The sequence below is a fragment of the Alexandromys fortis genome, unplaced genomic scaffold (assembly GCF_014885135.2).
Source record: "Alexandromys fortis isolate MF-2015 unplaced genomic scaffold, M_Fortis_MF-2015_v1.1 scaffold_94, whole genome shotgun sequence".
Taxonomy (NCBI): domain Eukaryota; kingdom Metazoa; phylum Chordata; class Mammalia; order Rodentia; family Cricetidae; genus Alexandromys; species Alexandromys fortis.
Window position 1 is genome coordinate 554,678 of NW_026067979.1, and position 26,891 is coordinate 581,568.

The window sequence follows — 26,891 nt, forward strand, 5'->3', positions numbered from 1 at the left end:
CTGAGGACCCAAGTTAAGTTCCCAGCACCAATGTCCAGCAGTTCACAAAGTCTTTAACTCCAGCTCCAGGGAACCTGGCACCCCTCTTCTGTCTCCCAAGAGCACTTGAATTCATAAATCCATGTACCCACACATAAACCTAATTTAAAACACAACCTTTTTGTATTTTATGTCACTGGTGTTTTGACTGCGTGTATGTCTATATGAGGGTGTCAGAAGCCCTGGAACTGGTTACATGAACCCCAGTCATCTGGAAGAGCAGTCAGTGCCCTTAACCGCTGAACAATCTCTCTAGCCCCAGGTTTTTTTTAAAAAAGACATCTTTTTGCCTTGCAAGGCCTCAACTATTCATAAGAAAACTAGGCCAAAATAAGATTAGTAGCTCCAAGCCAGGCGGTGGTGGCACGCGCCTTTAATCCCAGCACTTGGGAGGCAGAGGCAGGCGGATCTCTGAGTTCGAGACCAGCCTGGTCTACAAGAGCTAGTTCCAGGACAGGCTCCAAAACCACAGAGAAACCCTGTCTCGAAAAACCAAAAAATAAAAAAAAATAAAAAAATTAGTAGCTCCACAGTCAGTATTCATCACTTAACCATATTCAAATATAACTTGCTTCCTAACTTCATCTACAAAAGAGCTTTGAGCCAGGCATGGTGTCACATGCCCTTGATGCCAGCACTTGTAACACAAAGACAGGAAGATCTCTGTGAGTTCATGGTCTACATAGTGAGTTCCAAGAGAGGCCAGATTATACAGAGACCCCAACCCCCTTCCCCCCCCCCACCCGCTCCCCACAAAAAACAGTAACTAATAATGTTGAGTAGTGAGACTGAAGTCAATATTTGTCAATATGGTGTTTGTGTCGAGTCAAAGAACTCCCTGCAGGAGCTGTTTCTCTCCCGCCACAATGTTGTTTCTGGAGAACGAATTCAGATGGTAAAGTCTGGTGGTAGGCGCCTTACCCACTGAGTCATCTCATCTGGCATGGTATCTTTTAATGTTAACTTATTTATTTTTGTATTTTTCAGCTTTTTGGCTTTGTGACACAGTAAAAGTTAATTAAGCCTGAAATATAGAACTATTCTATAAAGTAGACTAAAGAATATTCTACTTTAGCCAGTTGTGGTGGTGTTGTAATCCCAGCACTTTGGAGGTGGAGGAAGGTATGTCAGGAGCAGTTCAAAGTCATCCTAGGCCACGGAGCCAGTTCAAAGCCAGGCTACACAGATTTTGTTTCATAACAAAACAAAAACAGGACCCAAGTACATATGGTTTCTATAAGACAAAGATTCATATCCTTTAAAATATTTTTATTAAATTATCTACTTGGAGAATAATTACAAAAGCTTTAAGCAGGAATTCCAAGTAATGAAAGGCATTTTCATTTAAAAAAAAAAACAAAAACAAAAATATCCTTATGATTTGCTGCTTTATACACAGGAATGATTTATTTTACAAGCATTTGTAACATCAACCTATAAAATTAAAAACGTTTCTTAATGTCTGAAATGCCGAGTGAAGTCCACAATGATAAGCTTCCACATAAAGCTGCCTATGAACAGGCTAAACTGAAACTACAGAAACAACTCCACACAGAATTTACACGACAGGCACTTTGAATCAGATACGGGAATCTTTCACAGTTAGTGTTGCTTTTTTTGAAGCTCATCTCATCAGAGGTAACCAACTAGTGAAGCCAGGATTTCCTGGTGCAGGACAGGTTTGGTTCCAAATACTTCAGTTGTAATACATGCAAGACATGCCCTAAATAAGAAGGATCTTCTGAAAGAAAATGAAGAAAAACAAAAAAGCAGCCCGGAATAAAAGCATTTACAAGCATCTGCACAAGGCCTTTAGTCAGTGTTTTAAACCCCTTCATTCTCAGGTAAGGGATTAAGAGGCCGAGAGAGGTACCCTCGGCGAGGGTGAGGATACTGGAGGTTGGCAGTGTCGGCATCGCAAGAGTGCTCTACCAGAGGAGCAGGAGGAGGAAGGAGCTGGGCACAACTGGACCATCTTGATCCAGCCCGTGGGGAATCCAGAGGGGGAAAGAAATACCTGAAATAATGAAGACAGGAACAAAACACCAAAACAAAAACAACAGGGGGAAGGAGGGAGGGGGAAACAGAAGAAAAAGAGAAAAGCAGTAAATACAAAGAGAACCAAAGAAGAGAAAACATGCTGGAAAGAAAAAAAAGGAAAAAAAAGCTTGTATATTCATGCCAAAACCAATGGAACATAATAGTATAAATCAAGACTCTCACTTAAATCAAGGTTGCTTAAGCAAGTATAAAAATTTGGGAGAAAAAAAATCTGTTAAAGTTAAAATGCCAAAAAATTATCAGTACATATGTTACAGACACATTAATTTTATAAATTTTAAAGCCTTATCTAATCTCTCATTTGATTCCGTAATTTACAAATCTAATATGCTTTCCATTTGGAGCACAGCTGCATTTGCTGCAGCATCAGGCACAAGTGTTTAGTGCACACATGATACTGGGAACAAACCCGAATACACTCTCACACTGGAAAGCTGACTACTGCAACATGCTTTTGAAAAATATAACCATTGAACAGTTTTGGTTTCCTGCAAAAAACTGAGAATCGCTACAGGTTTGGTGTCTAAAAAGGCTCAAAGAATTATAGTCTGTTATTCTGCCATCTTATAACTTACCCGTAATATGTATGCAATTTAGTAAATAAAAAGGTGCATAACTTTGTCAAAGTCAAGAGTTTTAGCAGACAGGAATTCACTGAAACAACACATTAAAAATCCTGAGACATGGAATTTCAACTGCATGCAAATTTTCAGCCAAATGTCAACTCTTCTTCTGTTTCCAAAATGTCTAAAAGGAAACAGAGTTGTAAAGAAGCACACCATCAGCATTCATGCACACAATAGAACAGCCGTCTCCTTACTGAGGACGGGATGAAAATTTAAAAGTGCTTCCACTATTTTACTACCAAAAAAAAATGCAGCAAATGCCAATGTGATGTTTAGCTACAAACCATTTTATCTGAACTCTGGTGCTACGTTAATTATCTGCTCCTTTACTAGTATTTTTAATTACAAGAAAAACCAGTTGTGTAGATAATATCACCTATAAAGCAATTCTACAAAAGGTAAACAAATTAGCACTCAAAACAATCTTTATGAAAAATATTTATTCAATTTTCAAATTAAAATTATAAAAACTCATCATTTTAGCTTATTGTTTTAGAAAATAAAAGACATATCCCTATATTATCCAAATGGAATAATATTGTATTTTCCCTCCTCCCAATAGTTTATGAGGATAGTAGCAATTTTTTTCCATTTTTTTAAGCCCAAGTTAGTCTAAAGAACATTTCAAAAAATTGTTTTGGTGATGATGTCTCAACAAAAAGCCTTTCCATTTATAGTGTCGGTAAACTGACTTGTACAAAAAATTATATACACTGCAATTTTAAAGGCCTTTCGGACTGTGTTTAGTAGTGATCAGGCTGCTGGTGCATCTTGGGAGAGATCAAACGGCGCTGGGGAAGGGGAAAAGGAGTTCGATTTCCATTCCTGTGTGCATGCAACAAGCAGCCAAACAGCAAAGTTACTCCAGCTAGCTTGTACTCAGCTGTGCTTTCTGTTAGAGGACATAATACAAATGGAAAAGGGAAAATGATCACAGATCCAACAGATGGTTATTGGCACAATCAGAAAACAGGTCAAACCACCAAAGCTATTTACAGAAGAAAATAACAGTACAAAAGCCGTAACCTAAAACAAGGTTTTAAAAATCAGCAACACTAGTATGCTTTCCTTCATAAAATAATCTGCTTTCTCTATGGTTAACTTAAAACTGCTTCTGTAGTTGCAAATACTTAAAACCTCAAAATCAAGTAACAAGATTTCTTTATAAAAAATACAATAGTATCAAAACAACTGGGAAAATTAAAATATAATTTCTTCTTTGGTTTAGGGTGACAATAGGATAACCACAGAGCAGTTTTAAGATTTTGAAGTTTCCCAAACTCTATTCTATCAATATTAATATAATATTCTAGTAATATAATATTCTATTATCTGAAAGTGACTCTTTATTGTATTGTATGTATTATAACCAAAGAAGCCATTAACTACAGACCCAAGAATGAAATACCAAGAATAAGTGTTACAGTTATTGGTGAATTACTTTATTCCACCTGCAAAGTCACCTTTTAGTATGGCTACCATGAGAGATGGCTCAGCAATTAAAAGCATTGGCTGTTCTTGCAGAGCAAACAGGTTTGATTGCCAGCACCCACATGGATGCTCACCTTCATCCTTAACTCCAGTTCTAGGGCATCTGACTCTTTCAGCTTCCAAAAACACTGCACACATTGGTAGGCAAAACAGCCATATACGTAAAATAAAAAGTGTGCCCAAGGTAGAGGATGGAGTTCCTAGTTTTCCCACAGAAGAGCCTACCTGCCAGCAGAAGATCCATTTAGTGAGTTCTGAAGATTTGGAATATTTGAGCTTAGTGAAGGAGTTGAGTTTCCCAGTTGAGAACTCCCATTTACTGGGCTCCCGTTACCTTTCAAAATACCAGTACACTTCCAATTGTCCATGTAATTAGCTGAAAGAAAAAAATAAGCCAAATACATTAATATGATTAACATCTACTCATACCTGTACTGTCGAAGGATATTTGATCACACTGTGAACCTGAGAGCGTTGTTTACTGGAAAAACACGTTTTTGGTTGTGATGTGGCTCAGGCCTACCACACACCTTTAATCCAAGAACTTTGTGCTTGAATATTGTAAATAGGATTAAATAAAGTCAAGCACAGGGCAGAGTCAGAGGCAGAGCAAGCAACCTAGTGAACCTAGAATTATTAAGAAGAGAGAGAGTAAGAGGGAGTCAAGAGGACAGTTAGAGACACACAAGAAGTAGACGGGAGGGACACTGAATCTGAGATGTTTGAAAAGGTGGGAAACAGAGGCTTCAGGGACATCGGCAGAAGAGGAAGGAAGGTCAGCTGGGTGCTTTCTCTGCCTTTCTGAGCTAGCAGGCTTTCACCCCAGCATCTGGCTCCGGAGTGTCTATTGGTAAAATTGAACAGTTGAGATTTTGTTAAAAACAACACTGTACTCTTCTCCTAAACCACAAAAAATAAGACAAAATATGGGTCACGTTAAAAAAAAATTGTATGTATGTATGCAACGATTGCCTAAATTCCATTCATGTGCATGTGTGCACATACATGCACAGCGAAGCCAGATGGTGACTCCTTTCACTCTTCATCTTAGTTTTTGAGGTAAGGTCTCTCGCTGAACCTAGAGCCCACCAATTTAGTGACACCAACTGTCCAGGGAGCTCCAGGGACTTTACTGCAAACGAACAGGCCTGAGCTTTACACAGGGGCTAAAAATCTGAACTTAGGTCCTCGTGTTTTTACAGCAAGCACTTTACCAACTGAGCCATCTCCACAGCTCAGTAAGTGACGTTAACTTCCAGGTAAGCTTCAAAACAATTTTTAGATGAGATACATAACCAAGTCTTTAAGGTTTTTGAAGAATTACTAGGGCTAAAGAGATGGCCCAGTGGTTAAGAGCACCTGGCTGCTCTTCCAGAGGACCCGGGTTCAATTCCCAGCATCCACTTGACAGCTTACACCTATTCAGTTCCAGAGGATCTGACACTTTCATTCCAATGCACATAAAATCAAGCTAAATAAAATTTTTAAAAAAATTACTAATTTAAACCAGCCATGGTAACTCATACCTGTAATCAGAGTTTCAGGAAGCTGAGGCAGAAGGATTGCTCTGGGTTTGAGGCCATCCTGAGCTACATAGTGAGTTCCAGACTAGCCTAGCCAAAGAGCAAGATCCTGTCTCAAAAGTAATCTAAAAACACTAGAGCTTTTACCATCGATTTCCCTTCCTGGCAAGAGAGTCAAGGGAGACCATTCTCTAGTAACAATAGTTCCTATCCAGGCTGTGGGAATAGTTCACTCAATAAAATACCTGCCTTACAACCATGTGGACCTGAGTCTATCAAAAGAACCCACCAGATGAAGTGGCATGCCCTTGTAATACCAGCAATGGGGTGTCAGGGATAGACACGATCCCTGGGGTTCAACAGCTGGCCAACCTAGCCTACTTGGCAAGTTCTCAGGCAAGAAAGACCTTGTCTCAAACCAAAAAGGTAGGTCATACCTGAATAACACACCCAAGGTTGTCCTCTAACCTGCACAAGTGTGTGCACACTCAAATTAGTATCAAAATAAAACCTTCAAAAAACAAATGAACTCAAATTCTTTGTCTTTCTTACAAAGAATCTATACAAGGAAGGGAGCTGTCTCTTGGCTATGCAAATACACATTACATGGGTACCTGTGTAGATTATGGTCAGAGAGATATACCGATAAGAAAACCTTAGTGTGGCAGGTTAGTGGTTCATCCAATATGGTCTCATTCTTCAAATGCAAAACTGGTCGCTGAAGTCAACCCAGTGAATCAAAGTTGAAGACCCAATTGTGTTACTTAAAGTTTAAAAGCAAAAGGACAGACAAGTCCCTAAAATCAAATTGAGGAAAGTCAAGTCTGGGCTGCTACTACAGAATATATCCTAGGACTATCAGGGGAAGCCATCAAGGCTTAGCCAGACTGCACTTCACCGGCCAATCGACTGCACTTGTAAAGCTGATGTTTAGAATAGTGTGTGTCCACTGTGACGCTACAGATGCCAAAGTCAGTGTCAATGGCTTGGACAAAGTTCCCTCAGTGTAACACTACAAGAAGCTCAGAATCAGAAAGACAGTATTCTTGAATTTTGGAGTCAAAAGAGAGGAAATAGAAAAAACAGTGGACTTAAAGTCTGTCTGAGTGTGTATCTAGAAGAGGTCAGCTTCAGCTGTCAGTCCTCACTTCTAGCCTGTTTAAGATAGGGACACTATTTTTCCACTGTGCTGCATTTACCAGGGTAGAGGCCCTGGAGCTGCTTATGCTTCTCCTCTCTCTACCTCCCAGTTCCCTACACTGAAATTGAGACACCTGAGCTATGTGTCTGGTTGTGAGGTGAGTTCTGGGGATTCAAACTCAGGTCCTCGTTCATTTGAGGTCAACACTTTTACCAATGACCACCAGAGGCTTCTCCCAGAAAGCAGCCACACAAGTTAGCTTTCACTAGAGGCTGCATATTCTAATTAGTTTTAAAACAGGCTTTCTTCCACACAAAAATAAAACATTTCAACTGGCCATTAAAGTCTATGAACTAAGTAATCTGGTATTTCAAAATAGCACAAATAAGACAACTTTTTTGTTTGTTTTTCGAGACAGGACTTCTTTGTGTTGTTTTGGATCGTGTCCTGGAACTAGCTTTTGTAGCCTCAAACTCAGAGATTTGCCTGCCTCTGCCTCCCGAGTTCTGGGATTAAAGGTGCCTGTCACCACCACTCAGTGACAATTATTTTAAAACAATAGTAAAGACAATTTTTAAAAAATATGTTTCAGTAGTGAGTTCCAGGACAGCCAAGAATAAACACAGAAACCCTGTCATTCATATATATATATATATATATCACGTTTTATTTCAGAGTTTACACTTTTAAATGGAAAGTAAACAGAAGTAACAATAATCCCTCCACTAAAACCCTTACCTTTCCACAACCTCACACAGCCGTCATCTCCTGAGGATGCTAGTACTGTTCCTGTAATGTTCCAGCTCACCCTCCAGACCTGAGAATTATGATTATCAAACTGAGCCACAATATGGATTTCAAATTTTGTGGGACCACCAGAAGAAGTAAGTTCTTTCCTACAACAAGATTAATGAAGTTTTCATAAAAATGTGTCGTATGTATACACACACTCTCACACATAAACACACAATTTAAGTAAGAAATACTAACACAAATAAATATGCTTCCCATATTTTTCCCTAACCGCACACCTATGCCCCCGACCACTGAGCCCTTAGGCTACACAAGAGTCACTTTCTTTGGCTTCTCAAAACCTGGACTTAATTCATCCCACAGATGGTACTCAGTGACTTTTTTTTTTTTTTCAGAAGAAAAAAAACCAATTGAGCATATCATTCCCCAAAATGAGGTTCAGAATCCAATGACATGACAGACTAGCAAAAAGAAGTACAGATCAGGAAAAGGACCTGAGACAATTCAAACTACACCCTCACTCCGAAAGGTGACAAAGACTGTTCACCAGAGGATGCAATCCTCAGACCCGCACCTCTACTGTCCTCTGCAAAGAAAGACAATCAAAAGGAACATGTACTCTCAAATTCCTTATTTTAATTCGACTTACCTCACAGGTTTTAATGTGAAAATTCTTACATCTTTGGTTGCTATTGCCAGGATATGGAAAGATCTTCCCAAATTCGGAGCAAAGGCAATATCATGAACAGGATCTGTGACGGTCATAAGAGTTTCCGCTTTTGCATATTTCCTAATTCAAAAAAAAAAAAAAGTAAGACATAAAACTCGGTACTAGAGAGATGGTTCTATGGTCAAGAGCACTTGTTGCTCTTCCTGGACCACAGCTGGATTCTCAACACCTACATCAGGTGGCTCACCACTGCCTATAACTCCAGCTTCAGGGGAAAATATTCTCTTCCGGTCTCTGTAGCCAACTGCACACATGCAGATACACTCACATATACACATACACATAAATAAAAAAAATCTTCTGTGAGTTCCAAGTCAGCCTGGGCTACGTACTGAGATCCTGTCTCAAAATAAATAAATAAAACTTTTTAAAATTTTTCAGAAACTTGAAAAACTTCATATATCTCCATTTTTCTCATACTGCTCACAATAAACGCTTGCCTTTGTAGGACACTGAAGAGCGGCCCAGACGATAAACTAACTCCTAAGTCCAAACTGGAGCCTATAAATATGACCTTACCAAAAATAATTTATCTATTCTTGTTCATTATTACTAGGGTAGGACTGACTTTGACATTTGGTGCCCTTAGAAAGACACAACAGTGAAGGGGCATGAAGTGAGGCTGCCACAAGCAGAGGTGCCCCTGGCTATCAAAACTAGAGCCACCAGCAAGGATTTCAAAGGAGCACAACCAAACAACACCTTGATTTCAGACCTCTGGCCTTCAAACCTGCAAGTGAAGAAATTTCTGTTGGGTTAGCCCAAGAACCAATCAGTATGAGGCTCAATCTTGCAATATAAGTGTATATTAAGATATTTAATCAAAACTTGGCTAGACTAAAATTTGGTTTATTAGTAGATATTTTTGTTTGTTTTTAAGAAAAGGGAAAGCGGCATGGTGGTTCATGCCTTTAATTCCAACACTTGGTAGGTAGAACTCTATTATGCGTTCAGCCTGGTCTACATAGTGAGTTCCAGGCCAACCAAGACCACACACATAGTCTCCAACCAGAAGCAAGGAGGGAGAGAGGGAGGCAAGGAAGGAGGAAGAGATGAAGGAAAGGAGGGAGAGAGGGAGGAAATTGGTAGGCATGATGGCAGACACCTGTAACATCATCACTTAAGAAGTACATAAGACCTTGGCGGTGGTGGTACACATCTTTAATCCCAGCACTCAGGAAGCAGAGAAAGGTCAATCTCTGTGAGTTCAAAGCCAGCCTGATCTACAGAGTTGAGTTCTAGGACAGGCTCCAAAGCTACACAGAGAAACCTGTCTTGAAAAAAAAAAACAGGGAGAAAGAGAACACAATAAAGACTGAGCTCCTGGCCAGGGCCAGGAACACCACCACCACTCGGCAACACTTAATACTCCTAACCGATGCTTATGAAAAACTCAAAACACTTCTTAATCACCTATATAAATGCACTTACCTGTATCATTTTGCTATCTTCCCCCTTTCTCATTGTCCTAATTTTATGCCAAACACTAATAATCTCCCAACTGGATGACTGTAACAGCATCTTCACGCCAGATCCAATGATGCTCCTTCCACAATGCTTCTATCTAGGGAAGTTAAACTACCACCCGACCCTGTAGTTGCAGTCACATGACCAGCAGGATGACACTACAGCAATGGCGCAGGCTCTTGAGTCCCATTTGCCTGTGATGTTCCGACCTGAGCCGTGCCTGTGTGCTGTTCCGGGTCTTATCAAATACTGCCTTCTGCACACAGGCTAGCTAACTTGTGCTCACCCTCTAGGTCCTCCTCAAAGTGAACAATCCTAACCTAATCCTTAGACCAGGATTCCCCAGGTAGAAAACTCTTCAACATCCTCATGCTTTTAGTTCAGAAGGTGTATCCCATTCCTTAGTATTGGTTTCCATTTTCTCAACAGGATGCTCCATACTGAGATACTACTTGCCTTCTCTTCCACCCTACTTATTAGCAAACGAGCACATGCCTTAAGTACCACTCGGCAGGCTGAAATGGGAAGATCAACTAACTGAACTTACTCAAGACCAACCAGGGTAACAAAATGTAAAACCCAAAAGAGCTGGAGAGATGGCTCAGAGGTTAAAAGCACTGTTTTTATTCCAGAGGTCCTGAGTTCAATACCTAGCAACCACATGGTGGCTCACAACCATCTGTAACAAGACCTGGGGCCCTCTTCTGGTCTCCAGGCATACATAAAGGAAGAACACTGTACACATAGCAAATATTTAAAAAAGAAGAGAAAGAAAGAAAGAAAGAAAGAAAGAAAGAAAGAAAGAAAGAAAGAAAGAAAAAAGGAAGGAAGGAAGGAAGGAAGGAAGGAAGGAAGGAAGGAAGGAAGAAACAAACAAACAAACAATGGGGCTGGGGAGATGGCTCAGAAGCTTAGATCACTGTTGCTCCTGCAGAGGACCTGGTTTTATTCCCAGCACCACATGGTGGTTCCCACCAAACCACAACAGCAGTTCGAGGAGCCAATGACCAAGCATGCACATGGTACGCAGACATAAACGCAGGCAAAGCACTTGGAAAATAAATTTTTATTACAAAAGTAAAAACAAAACAAAAAACCCACAAACGAAAGCACAAGACAGAACTCGATATGTCACAGGAAACCAGTGAATATACAATGAACATGTACAATGCAAGTAATAAATAAAGGAATAATAACTTAAAAAAAATTCTGACCTGGTGTTTTCATTGTATTCAAAAATCTGCACCTTGGCCATGGCATTTGGACTGCTGTCATCGCTTCCCACGGCGATCATGGGGGAGTGAGCACGAGAGCTGGGAATGAAGGGGACACTCTAAGGTGCTGAATTAACATCATTTAAAACCGAGGCAGGTGGATCTCTGGGAGTTCGAGGCCAGCCTGGTCTACAAGAACTAGTTTCAGAACAGCCACCAAAGCTACAGAAAAACCTTGTCTTGAAAAAACCAAAAAGAAAAAAAAAAATATTAAAGATGAAGCTCAACATGAAACAGAAGCGAAATAAGCTCGTACTCTCTCTACTCATTCTCTCTCCCTGGTTTCAAGACAGAATTTCTCTGTGTAGCCCTGGCTGTCCTGGAACTTGCTCTACAGACCACACTGGCTTCAAAATCACAGAGATCTGCCCGACTCTGCCTCAGGAGTGCATGTGCCACCCCTGCCTGGCTATTTTTCTTTCTTTCTTTTTTTTTTAAATTTTTGCATTTCCCTGAATATTTTTTTAAATATTTATTTTATTTATCTATTATGCATACAATATTCTGTCTGTGTGTATGCCTGTAGGCCGGAAGAGGGCACCAGACCTCCTTACAGATGGTTGTGAGCCACCATGTGGTTGCCAGGAATTGAACTCAGGACCCTTGGAAGAGCAGGCAATGCTCTTAACCACTGAGCCATCTCTCCAGCCCCCGCTAATTTTCTTTCTTAAGAGAGGAATCTCTGAGGCTGGGTAAATGGCTAAGGGTTAAGAGCACTGGATGATCACCACATAGATGGTGGCTCACAATGATCTCTAACTACAGTTCCAGAAAAGCTAATGCCCTTCTCTAGCTTCCACAGGCACTGCATGATTGTGCTGCACAAACATACAAGCAGGCAAAACAATACACACAAAATGTCAAAATTTTAAAAGTAATCATATAGTCTAAGAACTATATGACTAATATAGTTAATAATTAATTTAATAATAATAAACAATAATAAATCCGTAAGAACAGATAAATTTAAAACTGCAATTGCCCATAACTATAAAGATTACCACAAATACCTACTAGTCATTTATGAATGAATGAGCTATATTCATCTATAAATGAATATAAACAGTTTAGATCTGAGACCAAGAACCAACAATATAAATGAAATACACACGAAATTGTGACCATCAGAATTAAAATCTAGAAATTAAACTAGTGACAGTATTTAATTTTAGAAAGGTTAACTTTCAGTTACTCTTCTAAATATATTTGCATTTTTTCTTAAGTAATTAAAAAAATAAAAAGCAGGGGCTGGAGAAATGGCTCAGTGGTTAAGAGCATTGCCTGCTCTTCCAAAGGTCCTGAGTTCAATTCCCGGCAACCACATGGTGGCTCACAACCATCTGTAATGAGGTCTGGTGCCCTCTTCTGGCCTACAGATATACACACAGACAGAATATTGTATACATAATAAATAAATAAATATTAAAAAAAAAAAAAATAAAAAAATAAAAAGCAAACGGGGAAGCTGAAAAAATGGCTCAGTACTTAAGATCACCTGTTGCTTTTCCTGAAAACCCAGGTTCAGTTCCAAGCACCCACATGGTGACTCACAACGGTCTCTAACTCCAGTTCCAGGGATCTAACACCCTCCTCTTGCCTCCAAGGGCACCAGACACGCAGGTGACATAGACACGCGTAAGTTTAAAAAATCGTTTAAAAGCAACTATGGCAGAGCATTTAAACAGAAATGATGTTTAAACAGGTGTGGTGGCCATATTTTTACTATCCCAGCACTCAGGAGGGTAAGGCAGGATAGTAAGTTCAACACCAGTGTTGGCCGGTTATACAGCAAGTTCTAGACTAGCAAAGGCAACACAGCAAGAAATCCCTGGAATGAATGAATGAAATGTTTTAAGAGAAATTCTATAAATTATATACCAATATGTAAAGAAAGACACACAAAGTATTTTTCTGTAAGAAAAGGAACTTCAAGGAAAATATATGGGTTTTATACATATAGGAGTGTACCATGTCTCCTAGTGTTGGTATGTATCTCATTATTTTTGCGTATATCTGTCTCTTGAAAATATCCTAATTTTTATTTATTTTGGTTTTTTTGGGACAAGGTATCACTTTTTAGCTCTGGTTGTCCTGAAACTCGCTTTGTAGACCAGGCTGTCTAGAACTCAGTGATCCTCCTGCTTCTGCCTCCCGAGTGCTAGGATAAAAGGCGTGCGCCACCACAGCCCGCTCTAATTTATTTTTGCATACATAGAAAATGTTCTACATGTTTTCATCAAACTATTGATAATGGATGAATTCATCTGTAATAAGAGAGACAAGACACATACCCAGATAGGAAAGGGGAAACTTCCTTCTAGATAATATTATTATGTAGTTACAAAGTACATCTGAGAAACCAAACTAACAAATTCTTAGTTTGAAAAACCTCTCGCCTGTTTTAGTAGACTTACCAAAGGTTTGCTATGTAAGCTTACCTGGAAGGGTTCCAAGAAATGCAACTACAGCTCAGCTTACATGAGATCTCGTGCTGTAAAGACCACTGGCTAAGATTCATAACATCTGGAGCCTCATATATTCTTACTATACCATCTGCTGAACAGGTTGCTAACATCAGACCCATATGTTTGGGAGCAAATTTCACATCAGTAACAGATGTTCTACTATCCACCAAAGTTGTCCTCTTCACCTGAAAAAACAAAACAAAACATATATATGATTTGGATCACACACAAAAAGAAAACGTGATGGATCTGAATAAGAAATGTTTCAGAATCACAAAGACATATCTGCCATTTACAAAGTGTTTATTCTTGCAAGAGTCACTTGTAGCCTCTCTTGGTCTCTATTTCCAATGAAGCACTTTGCTTATATAACAACCACTAACAAATTAGTGAGCTGTAATTAACTACTGCCTTAAAGACAGAAGAGTCTGCCTACTATGTAAGTAATCACGCTGTGGTGTTTTCAAAGAAAATGGCCCACAAAGGGAGTGGCACCATTAGGAGATGTGGCCTTGCTGGAGCAGTGTGTCACTGTGTGGACGGGCTTTGGGGTCTTTTTGCTCAAGCTTCCCTCAGAGTGACAGTCAGTCAACTTCCCGATGCCGGCAAGATGTAGGATGCTCAGCTATTCCTCCGGCACCACATCTGCCTGCAAGCTGCTATGTTCCCGCCATGACGACAATGGACTAAATCTCTGAAACTGTTAGAGAACCCCCTCAATTAAATGCTTTACTTTATAAGCATTGATGTAGTCATGGTGTCTCATCACAGCTATAAACTCTAAAAATAAGACACTCAATAGATAGACTGATCCTCAAACCAGAAAACACTAGATATTTTACAAACAGCTGTCATACAAAGCATGCTACAAGTAGTAAATCAAATGAATTAGGATCCTCTAACAGTAAACATAAGGCCTGCGACTTCTATCAATGTCAGTAAAGAAATGGACTACATAAAAGACAGAAAAACACCTGCAGACTAAACTACCTTATGGCAGAACCAGGAGGCAAGAGAAAAGGAATATCTCACTGCACAAATCCTTTTATAGCTTTCAATTCTATGTTGTATGATTATTAAGAAAAACAAATTGAAAGGAAAATAAAATACTTTACATGATAAACTTCAGGGAAAAGTCTCATAATCTAGTTCAATGCTCTGCTTTTACAGTTGAGTAATGTGAGCAGCACACAGGTACTACTCCTGTCCAAAACCAATCATTCGCTAAAGGCTGAGGTAGAACTTACAGTAGATGCAGATATGGAAACCACAGAGTGTAACTCAGTGATAGTAGGAGTCCTGGGTTCAATTCAGAAGTCTAAAATCATGCACTAGCTACCATTCCAAATCATACAAAATAGACAGATATATAGAATTGGGGGCAAAGCAAATACTGAGTTAATCATTAGAAATAACGATGGACCAAGTACCAGAGCAAGCCAAGCAAACGTGAAAGAGGAGAAAAGGAAGGAAGGAAGGAAGGAAGGAAGGAAGGAAGGAAGGAAGGAAGGAAGGAAGGAAGGAAGGAAGGAAGGAAGGAAGGAGGCAAGCGGACAGAAGGCAGTGTGAACAGTGTGTCAGGGGCCAGGGTGTTACTAACGGTCTGACTGTTCACAGATCTGCTGTCCTGTATGACACTAAACGTCTCACCCAGTGACTCTGTCCTCGAAGTTTATCATTTGATTCTCCTACTATTTCTTCCCAAACAGCGGCTGTTCGGTCAAAAGAACAGGAAGCCAAAACTTGTCCAAATTCAGGATGAGCCCATGTCACACGCCACACAGATCCACTATGTGTCTGAGGGATTTAAAAACAGAACTTAGTTTACTATCTTCACACATGCAGTTTATCTGAGAAAATAGAACGTGAGCTGTTTACTTCAGAAAGATGAGAAAGACACCAGCTTAACATCAAAATAAAGAGTTAATTTCTTCTGTAGACCAGGCTGACATGGAACTCAGAGATCTGCCTGCCTCTGCCTCCTGGGTTCTTCAGAATTCTTTCTGAACCCAGGCAGTAACTTCAACATGGTAACAACGTCACAAAGGGTAGACTGCCCACTTGTTTGCCTCCTCTTATGAGCTTCCCTTCAATTCTTACTTTAAAAAGCTGTTAACTAAAAGACACACTAAGTTATATTCGCTTAATCAAATGTTAAATTCCCATTCTAACTAAAGAATGAGGTCTGCACAAAGATGTCACCACAATTTTTAAAAATTTTAGTAACCAGACATGGTGGTGCTTCTGTGAGCAAGGCCAGCCTGATCTACACAGCAAGTTCTAGGCCAGCCAGGACTACAAAGATTCTTGTCTCAAAAAAGAAAATTAAAAATTAAATAGCCTGGTGTGGTAGCAGGTGCTTGTAATCCCAGCAGTTGGAAGACAGATACATACCAAGTTCCAGGCTATCTCAAACAAACAAGCAAAACCAAAATTTTGAATCTCCATCCAATAATCAACACAGAATAGTTACTGGATGTTTCTAAAAAGCTTTGAAGTCATAGGACAGCACTGAGAAGACTGAGGGGCTTCCTTGCACATGGCATGTTGCTAAACCTGCAATCTGTCACAATGACAGAAAGGAAACATATTTCTAACACTGAAAAACTGCCCATCAGCAGGTGAGTGGTGAAACAAATGTGGCTCATCTACACACTGAGACTGCTCAGCATTATATAAAAACAAATAATGCTTGTGCGGTGGCACACGTCTGTAATGCCAGCACTTCGGGGATAGGAGGAGGTGTATCTCTGAGTTTGAGGCCAACTTAGTCTAGGCTGAGTTCAAGGACAGCCAGGGCTACACAGTGAGAACCTGTCTCAAAGCAAAAACATAAAACACTGGTCTACAAGAGCTAGTTCCAGGACAGGCTCTAAAGCTACAGAGAAACCCTGTCTCGAAAAATAAAAATAAAAAAAAAAAAAAAAAAAAAAAAAAAAAAAAAAAAAACATAAATCACAATGGATGAACCTTTGTTAAGGGAACTAACCAGATACAAAGGACAATATAAGTTATTAAGCTGCATCACCAAGTCCCATGTCAGCCCGGGTGACGACTCAGGTGCTGTCACTGCAGCATGCCCACCTTCAGGTACCCTTCCACCTTGTATGTACTGCCATACCCAAGACCTCATGCAGCTGGGGCAGAAAGGAGGATCCGTGGACTCTTCCCCATCTCCTTTTACGATGGAACGCTAGCATAGAGTTAACCATCACTGTGCTCTCTACTCACTTCCTTGCTGTGAGTACAGGGCCAGGGTATTCTGGAGGTCACCAGGGCAACTCAGCTTTGTGATGGCAGTAGTCATGTGAGGCCAGGAGAAAACAGGGCTGCTACATACAACATACGGTTTCGTGACAAACACTCAGAAACTGCTTTGGTTACCATGGACTCCTCATAGGTCCACAGGGCAATAAACACAGGATGAAAAAGCAGCACTGTGCCTCATGTGTATAGGTCAAAGTCTACACAGGCATGCCAATCACTTAGGAGTAGCTGTCTATCCCATCTCATCCCCTTGCAAGGCTGAAGCCATGGATAGAAATCCCTGTTCTCACTAAACCTGCAGTCAACTTGTTAGGGAAGAGCCAACAAGTAGAGGACAGATCTCCCCACATTAAAGGGCAAGCAATCAAAAGTAAAGATAGAGCTTCACCCTATAAGCAGAAGTAAACGGTCTACGAGGACCAGACTAAGGAGGAACAGACTGATTCTCAAGCAAAAATGGCCTTAAAGACCTCTTGAGACCAACTTACAGAACTAGAGGTTGAGACAATGATTTAAACCTAAAACTGATGCTAGTGCCTGAAAGGCACAGTTGGGGTCACCCAGCTACAAACCCTGTGACCTACAAGTGACCCCTCTTACAAGATATATTGGAGCAGTAGTGGCTAAGATACTGTAGAAGAGATCAACCACTTTCTGATTGAATTTAAGGCCCACTCCATGAAACAGAACTCATACCTGACTGCCAAAATGGCCAAGAACCTGTGACTAGGTACGTCACCTACTATTTTTTGATAAACGAACATAGTAATAAAGTGGCTCCTAATGACGTACTGGTATACCCATAGATGCCCAACTCACATCAGAGAAGCTGCTTCCTGCAGTAGATGGGTATTAACACATCAAAAGGACCACAACTGGACAATGAGCAGAGTGATAGACTTTGAAACACTCAGTCCTAAACAGGCTCAGGGATCTATGCAGAAGAGAAGGTAAGAAGACTTTAAGAGCCAGAGGCAATGGAAACAGTGTCTTCCAGAACAAAAGGGCTGATGTTCAAACTCAGGGACACTATGGCTGCACACAACTGGGCCTGCACAGGTTCAAGCCGGAGGGTCCCAGGGCTGAAAGGGAAAACTAGACACAGAGTACCACCCTAACCAAGAAGCTACCTGCAGTTGGTACCTGTCAGCAAAGGAAAAAACTCAGTTTTCTCCAATGGAGTCTCACTGAGTCTATCAACCACACCTCAGGGCAGGCCCCACACCCAGGAGCAGTTGGTCAGCACAGAGATGGCTCAGTGGTTAAGAGCACCGGCTGCTCTTCCAGAGGTCCTGAGTTCAATTCACAACCATCTGTATGTAATGAGATCTGGCGCCCTCTTCCGGCGTGTGGGCATACACAGAGGCAGAATGTTGTATACATAATAAATAAATCTTAAAAAAAAAAAAAAAAGACCTCAGTGGTAATTTTGTGGGGTTTTGTTTCACTTTGCTTTCGTTTGATGTTCTTATGGTCTTTTGCTTGTTTTTTGTTTCATTTTTGTGGTTTTGTAAGTATTTTTTTGTGAGGGGATTGTTTTTGTTTCTTGGTTTAACAGAGAAAGAGTATAAATTTGGGACTAATAAGGAAAGGAGGGAAAAAACATGAAATATGCTGAAATCCTAGTAGTGGTTAAAGAATGCTACAAAAAATACTATTTTTCCAGTCTTTAGTTTTGAGACAGGGTCTCATTCTGTAATCCAGGCTCGCCTCTTACTCATGGCAATCTCCTGCCTCAGCCCTCCCAAAGCATTGGGATCCCATACCTGGGCACACCTACACATTTTATTCTCAAATTTCCTATTTCTTTAATAATAAAGTCATAATTTAATAAACCAGAAGCTATCTTTCCAGGAAAGAATACCATATCAATTTTATCATTTTTTGAAGCTGAACACCAAGTAATTAATACTAAAATAGCAAACATTTCAATTTTCTCAAACCATGTAAAAATAAAAACTAACCTTCCAACTAGCAGTGCAATGCCAATCTCCGCTTTCACTTTTATCCCAGACCTATTAAAAAAAAAAAGGCCAATGAGTACAAGCACAAGGAAAACATCAACGCCAACGCCACAGGAAGCAGCAGAAGGAAGCATTCACTCCCTAAGCCATGTTCACTGGAACTCACGAACACAAGGACAAAATAAGTGTACAGACTGCGGCACTGAGTGGACTGTGAACAAGATTTGTTTATAGTAACAGCCAAATACAAAGACAGTCGTGCTGTTCCAGCGCAGCCAGGAAGGTGCAACCAGGAGCCCTAGGCTGACAGGGATGGGGAGTTATTGGACACAGTGTCGATTAAGAATAATGAGACTGGGGGCTGGAGAGATGGCTCAGAGGTTAAGAGCATTGCCTGCTCTTCCAAAGGTCCTGAGTTCAATTCCCAGCAACCACATGGTGGGTCACAACCATCTGTAAAGAGGTCTGGCGCCCTCTTCTGGCCTTCAGGCATACAGACAGAATATTGTATACATAATAAATAAATACATAAATATTTAAAAAAAAAAAAGAATAATGAGACTATTCTGCAGACAGATGGCCATCCCACATGTTTGTAAATGCCTGAGAAAGCACAGTGGGGCCAGGCATGGTGGCACACACCTATAAACCAACTCTTGGGAGGCAGAGGCAAGTAGATCTCTTAATTTCCAGGCCAGCATAGTCTATATTATAAGTTCCAGACCAGCTTGGAGGGAAAGGAGGAGCACAGTGGGTTTTTACTTTGAAGTAACAAATTAAATTTAGTAAGAAAAAAAATAATGATGCATATTAATTTGTTATTCTGTTTTTCATTTTTTCTAGGAGAAAAAAAAGCCATCCCAAGACAGAGGGGCACTTGACATTTGCTAAGTCTATTTTTTTTACATCACTTAATATTAGTAAGTTATTTTAGTTCTCTTTGTAGTCAGACATGGTCTATAATCCCAACACTTGGAATAATGAAGGAGGAAGACTGTCTGAGCTACACATATAGCAAGACTTTGTATCAAAAATGCCTGGGATACAGAGCATCTTGTAGCAAAACCAAAAAAAAAAAAAAAAAAAAGACAGGTGGTTGGTGATATATGTCTTTAATCCCAGAAGAGGATTAATTTAATTAACTTAATATCAGGAGGCACTGTTGGTGTCAGACAACCTAACCACCAACCCTCTGAAAGACTGTGACTGACCGCCCCATGAAGGCACGGCTCCAGAGTGGCTGTCTGCACTTCTTACAATAACGAGCCTTGGGAACTCTCGATGACCATTTCCACCAAGCAGGAGCCAAGTCAACCTGCTGTAACAGATGCTAAAGGTTCATGGCTGTGGTTCAAAGACCCCATTCTCTGGTATATAAGCAGGCTGCTGAGGCTCACTAAGCCAGTCAGCTGGAGGTCACTCTCCTGTCCCATCTCTCCTTGTGCGACAACATTATGCCTAATAAAAAGGCTTCCCAGTTGGTCATTTCTTTTTTTTTTTTCTTTTCTTCGAGACAGGGTTTCTCTGTAGCTTTGGAGCTGTCCTGAAACTAGCTTTTGTAGACCAAGCTGGTCTCGAACTCACAAAGATCCTCCTGCCTCTGCCTCCCGAGTGCTGGGATTAAAGGCGTGCGCCACCACCGCCCGGCTTCAGATGGTTATTTCTTGCCTACTTTCAGTAGCACGGGCAAAAGTGGTAACAAAAAAATCATCATCAGGGACAGCAGAGGCAGCACAGATTAGTAGTCCAGCGACCGAGCTGTGAAAGCGGCAAAGCAGTTTGGTGGCTTGACAGCTGAAGCAGCCCCTTCGCTCGCTGTCTTTACATGTAAGCTTTGCATGCAAAACTACCTTCTCTCCCAGTATTGCTACATTATCTTAGTCTAAACAACATTCCTAAGGGCTTAACTGATGTCCGTTACCTGTAACCAGCTGTACTCATCGGACAAGAGTTGGCTCAGCCCTTAAAGGGACCCGGGTTCGGGTATCCCATCAAGACGGATCACAACCTTATCTCCAAGGGATCAGACACTAGGCGGTGCATATACCTACATGCAGGCAGAACACTCACGCAAATTAATCTTTAAAAGTGAGGGGTTGGAGGAGCGGCGCACATCTCTAATCACAACACTCCAGCAGAGGCAGGTGCAACACCGGGGCTACAGAACTGAGATCCTGTCTCCAAACAATAATATATCGTATCATATTCAACGGACACTCGTTAAAATGATCTTCGGAGACCACGGGAACATGACCAAGAGTAAAAATGTCAGGTTTTCGGCTAATCGGAGTTCATGCTTTGTAACCCCAACGTGGCTGAAGCCGCGACTGGAGGACTGAGACAGTCTCCAAAAACCAAGAACACAACTGCGCTGTGTGTATTTCCCCTTCATGGGAATCCAATCAGGGAAGCGTCCCAGCCAACACAGGCGAGGAGGCCCACAGAACTGAGACACACACACGGCCAAAGGGAAAAGACATCCCCACGATGAGCCACCACAGTCGCGGTCCACCAGGATCCACGCCGGAAACTCGGCGCGCGCGTGCGCTCAGCGCCCCGAGGCCGGGAATCCTGCCGCGCAGGCGCGACAGAGGGAGAGCGCCGCCGCGAGCGCGGGCGGCCGTGACCCCACAATCCGCCGGCGGGGAGGGCTCTCGCCGCTTCCGGGGCGGCGGCGTCCGTGGCCACGGGTCGCGTGCGTCTCGGTCGGATCTGCTCCCGTCCTCGCCACCTCCGTCCTTCCCTCCCTCCGTCCCCTCCGTCCCCGGCCCCGAGCAGCCGAGCGCCCCGCACGCACCTTGACGCTCTGATCGCTGGAGCAGGTGGCCATCCGGCGCCCGTGGAAGTCGAAAGACACATCGTGGATGAGGTCCTTGTGGTCCGCCGCGATGCTGCGCGCCACAAACATGGCCGCCGCAGTCTGCCCGGCCCGCCTCCGAGAGGGCGGCGGTGGGGCCTGCAGCCCCCGGACCGGGGAGGCGCGTACCGTACGTAGGCCCGCGTCGGCCCGGCGCGCCACGCCCCGACAGACACGCCCTGCGCGGGCGGAGCCTGTGCTCAAACCTCGCTGCAGCAGCCAGGGAAGCTGGGGGATGCTGGAGGACGGAAAAGTGAAAACCCTTCCGGGGTCAACCTGCAGGTGTCTGCCCGTAAACACGTGATCGGTGCACCGGGCGAGTTGAGACTCCCGCTGCAGATTTGAACCGGGAGTTCAGCTGCGTCACTAGAGCTTCCCAGGAAGGATGGAGACGCCCAAAGATGTGGCTTAGAGAGTCCCGCTCAGCGAGCACGAGGTGACGCCGGAAGGATGGAGTTGAGACGGACAGATCGGAGGACCTGAGAAACAGTGGTCAGTCCTGAGAGATCTCAGAGGGTCAGCCAAACCAGAATGAGGAAGTAGAAGTTAAGTCACCTAGAGAAATTGCAAGACCCAAAATGATGTTCAGTATTTATTTGCACGGAGCCAGTCTTTAATGAAGAAGTAAGGGAAATAAAAAATATCTTGCAAAGAGAAACCTATTATGGAAAATGCTCAAATAAGGAGGTTCAGACAAATCTAGGAAGTGATGGAACATTCATTGTACCAAGGTTTTAGGTGGGAGGTTGGTTGTCATCTTTAATTCCCATGGAATATAACGTCTGCTTCTGGCTTCCATGGGCACGGGAATCATATGGTGCACACGCATGGATACAGGTGAAACATGTATGCACACAAAAATAAACATTTAAAAAGAATGAGAACTGTGTTAAAAAGGAGACTAAAAAGATATCAAAATTATTGGCCTCCGTTCTCTGATCGATCGATTTGTTTATAAACCTGTAGAGACAGGAAGTGAAATGATCTTATAAGTTCTTTTATTTTTTCCTTAATTTTCCTTAATCTTCTTTAAATTAAAAAAAAAAAAATTGGACCAGCCTGCGGTGGTGGCACACACCTTTAATCCCAGCACTCGAGAGGCAGGCAGATATTTGTGAGTTCAAGACCAGCCTTGTCTACAAGAATGAGTTACAGGACTGGCTCCAAAGCAACACAGAGAGACCCTGTCTCAAAAAAACAAACAAAAAAAGATTTGGGCCTGGAGAGATGGCTTGTATGGTTCACCTCCTCGCTAATTCCAGCTTCAGAGACTCTGAAACATCTGGCTTCCATGAGAACTTGCACTCTCTGGCACACAAAAGACACACATAGAGAGAGACGTAAATAAAAAAATTCTTTTTTGTGTGTTTCGTTTTTGAGACAGGGTTTCTCTGTGTAACATTCCTGGCTTTCCTGTAGACTACTGGGCTTGGTTAGAATACTTCCTTTTTTTATTTGCTTGTTTTGTTTTTCAAGACAGGATTTTTCTCTCCGTAGCTTTGGAATCTGTCCTAGAATTCACTTTGTAGACCAGGCTGACTTTGAACTCACAGAGTTTCGCCTGCCTCTGCCTCCCAAGTGCTGGGATTAAAGGCTTGAGCCACCACTGCCTGGCTCAAAGTAATTCTTTTAAAAACGTATTTTATTCCTATTTCAGAGGTAGACTCCAGGTGCATCAGTTGCACAGAAAGTAGATGATAACTGTAACCCCTTTATGTTGCACAGAAAATGAATAATTATAACCTCTTTATGTTCTGAGACAGTTCCAGAAAAAACACTCACTATATAAAAGTACAATGTACACTTTTAAAAATAAATATTTGCGGGGGCTGGAGAGATGGCTCAGAGGTTAAGAGCAGTGGCTGTTCTTCCAGAGGTTCTGAGTTCAATTCCCAGCAACCACATGGTGGCTGACAACCATCAGTACTGAGATCTGGCGCCCTCCTCTGGCGTGCGGGCATACATCGAGGCAGAATGTTGTATACATAATAAATAAATCTTAAAAAGAAAATAAATAAATATTTGCCTGGCGGTGGTGGCGCTGGCAGAGAAAGGTGGATCTCTGTGAGTTCGAGGCCAGCCTGGTCTACAACAGCTAGTTTCAGGACAGGCTCCAAATCTGCAGAGAAACCCTATCTTGAAGAGGAAAAAAAAATATATATATATGTGTGTGTGTGTGTGTGTGTATACACACTAAGCAATCTTTGTTTGTTTGTTTGGATACAGGGTTTCTCTGTAGCTTTGGAGCCTGTCCTGGAAGTTGCTCTGTAGACCAGGCTGGCCTCAGACTCAGAGATCTGCCTCCCAAGTGTTGGGATTAAAGGCCTGCACTACCACCACCCAGTTAACCTTAATTATTTTTTAAAGATTTATTTTATATGTATGAGTGGATTGCTTGCGTGTTTGTAGTATATCACTTGTGTATGCAGTAACCTGTAGAGGTCAGAAGAGAGTGTCAGGTTCCCTAGAACTGGAGTTACAAACAGATTTTGAGCTGCCACGTGGATGCTGGAAGCTGAACCCAGGTCCTCTGTAAAAGCAGCCAGTAATCTTAACTGCTGGGACATTGTTCCAGCTCCTAGACACCAAGTTTATATAGGGATAGTAAACATTTTCTGAAAGTAGAATATGAAATAGAGGGAATGGGATTTTTTTTTAAATATTTATTTATTTATTATGTATACAATATTCTGTCTGTGTGTATGCCTGCAGGCCAGAAGAGGGCACCAGACCCCATTACAGATGGTTGTGAGCCACCATGTGGTTGCTGGGAATTGAACTCAGGACCTTTGGAAGAGCAGGCAATGCTCTTAACCGCTGAGCTATCTCTCCAGCCCCAATATTTATTTATTTATTTATTTGTTTATTTATTATATATACAATATTCTGTGTGTATGCCTGCAGGCCAGAAGAGGGCACCAGACCCCATTACAGATGGTTGTGAGCCACCATGTGGTTGCTGGGAATTGAACTCAGGACCCTTGGAAGAACAGACAATGCTCTTAACCTCTGAGCCATCTCTCCAGCGGGAATGGGATTTTTAAAAGAAGAAATGCTAGGCAGTGGTGGCACTCGCCTTTAATCTCAGCACTTGGGAGGCAGAGGCAGCAGATCTCTGTGGTTTTGAGCCCAGCCTGGTCTACATAGTGAGTTCCAGGACAGCTAAGGCTACCAAGAGAAATCCTGTCTCAGAAAAACAAACCTAAGTTTTTATAGTGCTTTGAGATTCACAGAGAAATTGACAGAAAATACATTCAGAACTCTCCTAAATAAAGCTACCTGGCCAGGAAGAAGTCTGCCAGTCAGCGACAGCTAGATGTCTCTGTGCCTCATGACAGCAGTCGGTTCTTACCATCAAATTCTGGCGGGCAGCTAAGAGATTGCCCTGTATTGTTTTAGGGATTTCTATCTATATTTTTAATATTACTATATTTTTTTGTTCATTAAGCTTCAACATTGACTCCCTTAGGAACATAAATTTTAACAACAATTTGTAATTGATGTTATGTATACTATTATTAAACATTCAATCAGAAAACCACTTCCCTTTAGCCATTTCAATCTGAGAATCTGAAACACACGTCCACACAAAAAATGTTTCAAATGTATTGGGGAGAGCTGATTAGAAGCAAAAGGAATAGTTCCCAGCATTGGTGCTGCAGCCTGTAAATCCAGCACTCAGAAGAGGGAGACAGAAAGAGCACAGATTGAGGGCTAGCCTGGACTACAAGAAGATCTTACCTCAAGAAAACAGACGAGGCAAAAAGAGAACACAGCATCACCCAGGGTTGTGTGAGTATAAGTAGGATGCTGCTCTCTACCTGCAGGTTGATCTGATGAAAGTCATTTTACTCCTGGTTGGCTGCTAGTCTGCTCCTGCTAGAACACTTGCCACCAGTAGGGGGAAGCCAGGAGCCAGTTTTCCAGCTGACACTGTCCCTAAAGGTAGAGAAAGACCCCCAGTGTGGGGAGACTCTCACCCAATTCTCAGGATAATACGACTCCCCCAGTAACTCACGAGAGACCGTTCGTGCTGCAAGCACACGAGGTTTAATCGATGAGATGGGAACCAGTGCACTGGGGCCGAGACTCATAACCCACGCAGGGGAAGAGTTCGACCCCTAGTAACCAGGAGAAGGGGTTTTTAAGGGAAGGAACCACAGCCCAGTAATCCAAAGGGGTGGGGGGGGGGATCATAGAAAATTCCAAAAATACCAATGATGATCACAAGGGGGCAACTCCCTGCCTCTCAAGATCACTCTCAAGGTCATAATCAGCTAGTTCCTGAAACACAATATTCCAAAAATACCAATGATAATCACAATTGGGAAACTCCCTGTTTCTCAAGATTATTCTCAAGATTTACAATCTAACTTTATCTTCAGCTAGTTCCTGAAACGCAGTCACTGAACCAGCTAATCCTAGATTTCTGATTCATTTCTCCCTGCTTAGATTTTTGGCTCTATTTTTTCCTGCTAGGGGGGTCTGGATTTATCCAGGTCTTTCAGTAGCAATAGCTAGAGCCGTCAGAATCAGCTCTAGTGGCATGGTGACTCACACCTGTAATCCTAACATTTGGGAGCTAAAACAATAGAATTGCTATGTCAAAGGCCAGTATAGGTTCTAGAGTAAAGACCTGTCTCTAAATACAAAGACGCCACAAACTGCAAGCCGCGTGCTCGTCTTGCGAGCTCAGTTGAGTCCCACTGGAGCCGGAAATGAGCACCCCTGCACCTGCAGCTGTTGAACCCCATCCTGGGGTGAGGACGGAGGCTGGAGGTAGAGAGCAGCTCCATCACATGATAACCTTGGGGTCAGGCCCTGGGACCACACAAACAAATCCTCCTCCCAGGAGCAGGAAACGGGACTCATTGCCAACACTGCTTCAGCCAAGGCTGCTCCACAGTGAAACCCTGTCCCCCTCCACCCCCCAAAAAAGGCTGAACAGTGGTGGTGCACATCTTTAATCCCAGCACTCAGGAAGCAGAGTCAGGTGGATCTCTGTGAGTTTGAGGCTAGCCTGGTCTACCGAGTGAGTTCCAGAATGACCAAGGCTACAAAGAGAAATCCTGTCTTGAAAAAACAAAACCAAAAAAAAAAACAAAAAAACAATCTCTTAAGATATGGATCTCCTGTTCATTTTCTCTGGAAAATTCTGCCTCCACTAGTTTCAGTATTTGTTTTTTAACTTTTTTTTTTTTTTTTTTTTTTTTTTTTTTTTTTTTTTTTTTTT

The 26,891-nt window shown here is 42.0% G+C and overlaps 1 protein-coding gene and 1 long non-coding RNA gene across 3 annotated transcripts in view; one reads left to right on the forward strand and one right to left on the reverse strand.

The window, feature by feature from the left end:
• Positions 1–1,291: 1,291 nt before the first annotated feature.
• Positions 1,292–21,846, reverse strand: Seh1l (SEH1 like nucleoporin). 2 transcript variants are annotated; one of them, XM_050157848.1, is made up of 9 exons: positions 21,599–21,846; positions 18,802–18,852; positions 15,221–15,367; positions 13,544–13,755; positions 11,046–11,144; positions 8,284–8,424; positions 7,620–7,777; positions 4,443–4,593; positions 1,292–2,056 (listed from the first exon to the last, which is right to left on the reverse strand). In XM_050157848.1, exons 1-9 carry the CDS (start codon positions 21,707–21,709, stop codon positions 1,864–1,866), a joined length of 1,263 nt encoding a protein of 420 aa, XP_050013805.1. In that variant the 5' UTR covers positions 21,710–21,846; the 3' UTR covers positions 1,292–1,863. The 2 variants fall into 2 exon arrangements, with proteins under 2 accessions (XP_050013805.1, XP_050013806.1); XM_050157849.1 differs by lacking the exon at positions 1,292–2,056 and adding an exon at positions 3,150–3,618.
• Positions 21,847–22,046: 200 nt separating this feature from the next.
• The window catches only part of LOC126511025 (uncharacterized), a 28,911-nt gene continuing 24,066 nt past the window's right edge, over positions 22,047–26,891 (forward strand). The window contains exon 1 of the long non-coding RNA XR_007594583.1: positions 22,047–22,150. This is a non-coding gene — a long non-coding RNA (uncharacterized lncRNA). The remainder of the gene's footprint in view (positions 22,151–26,891) is intronic.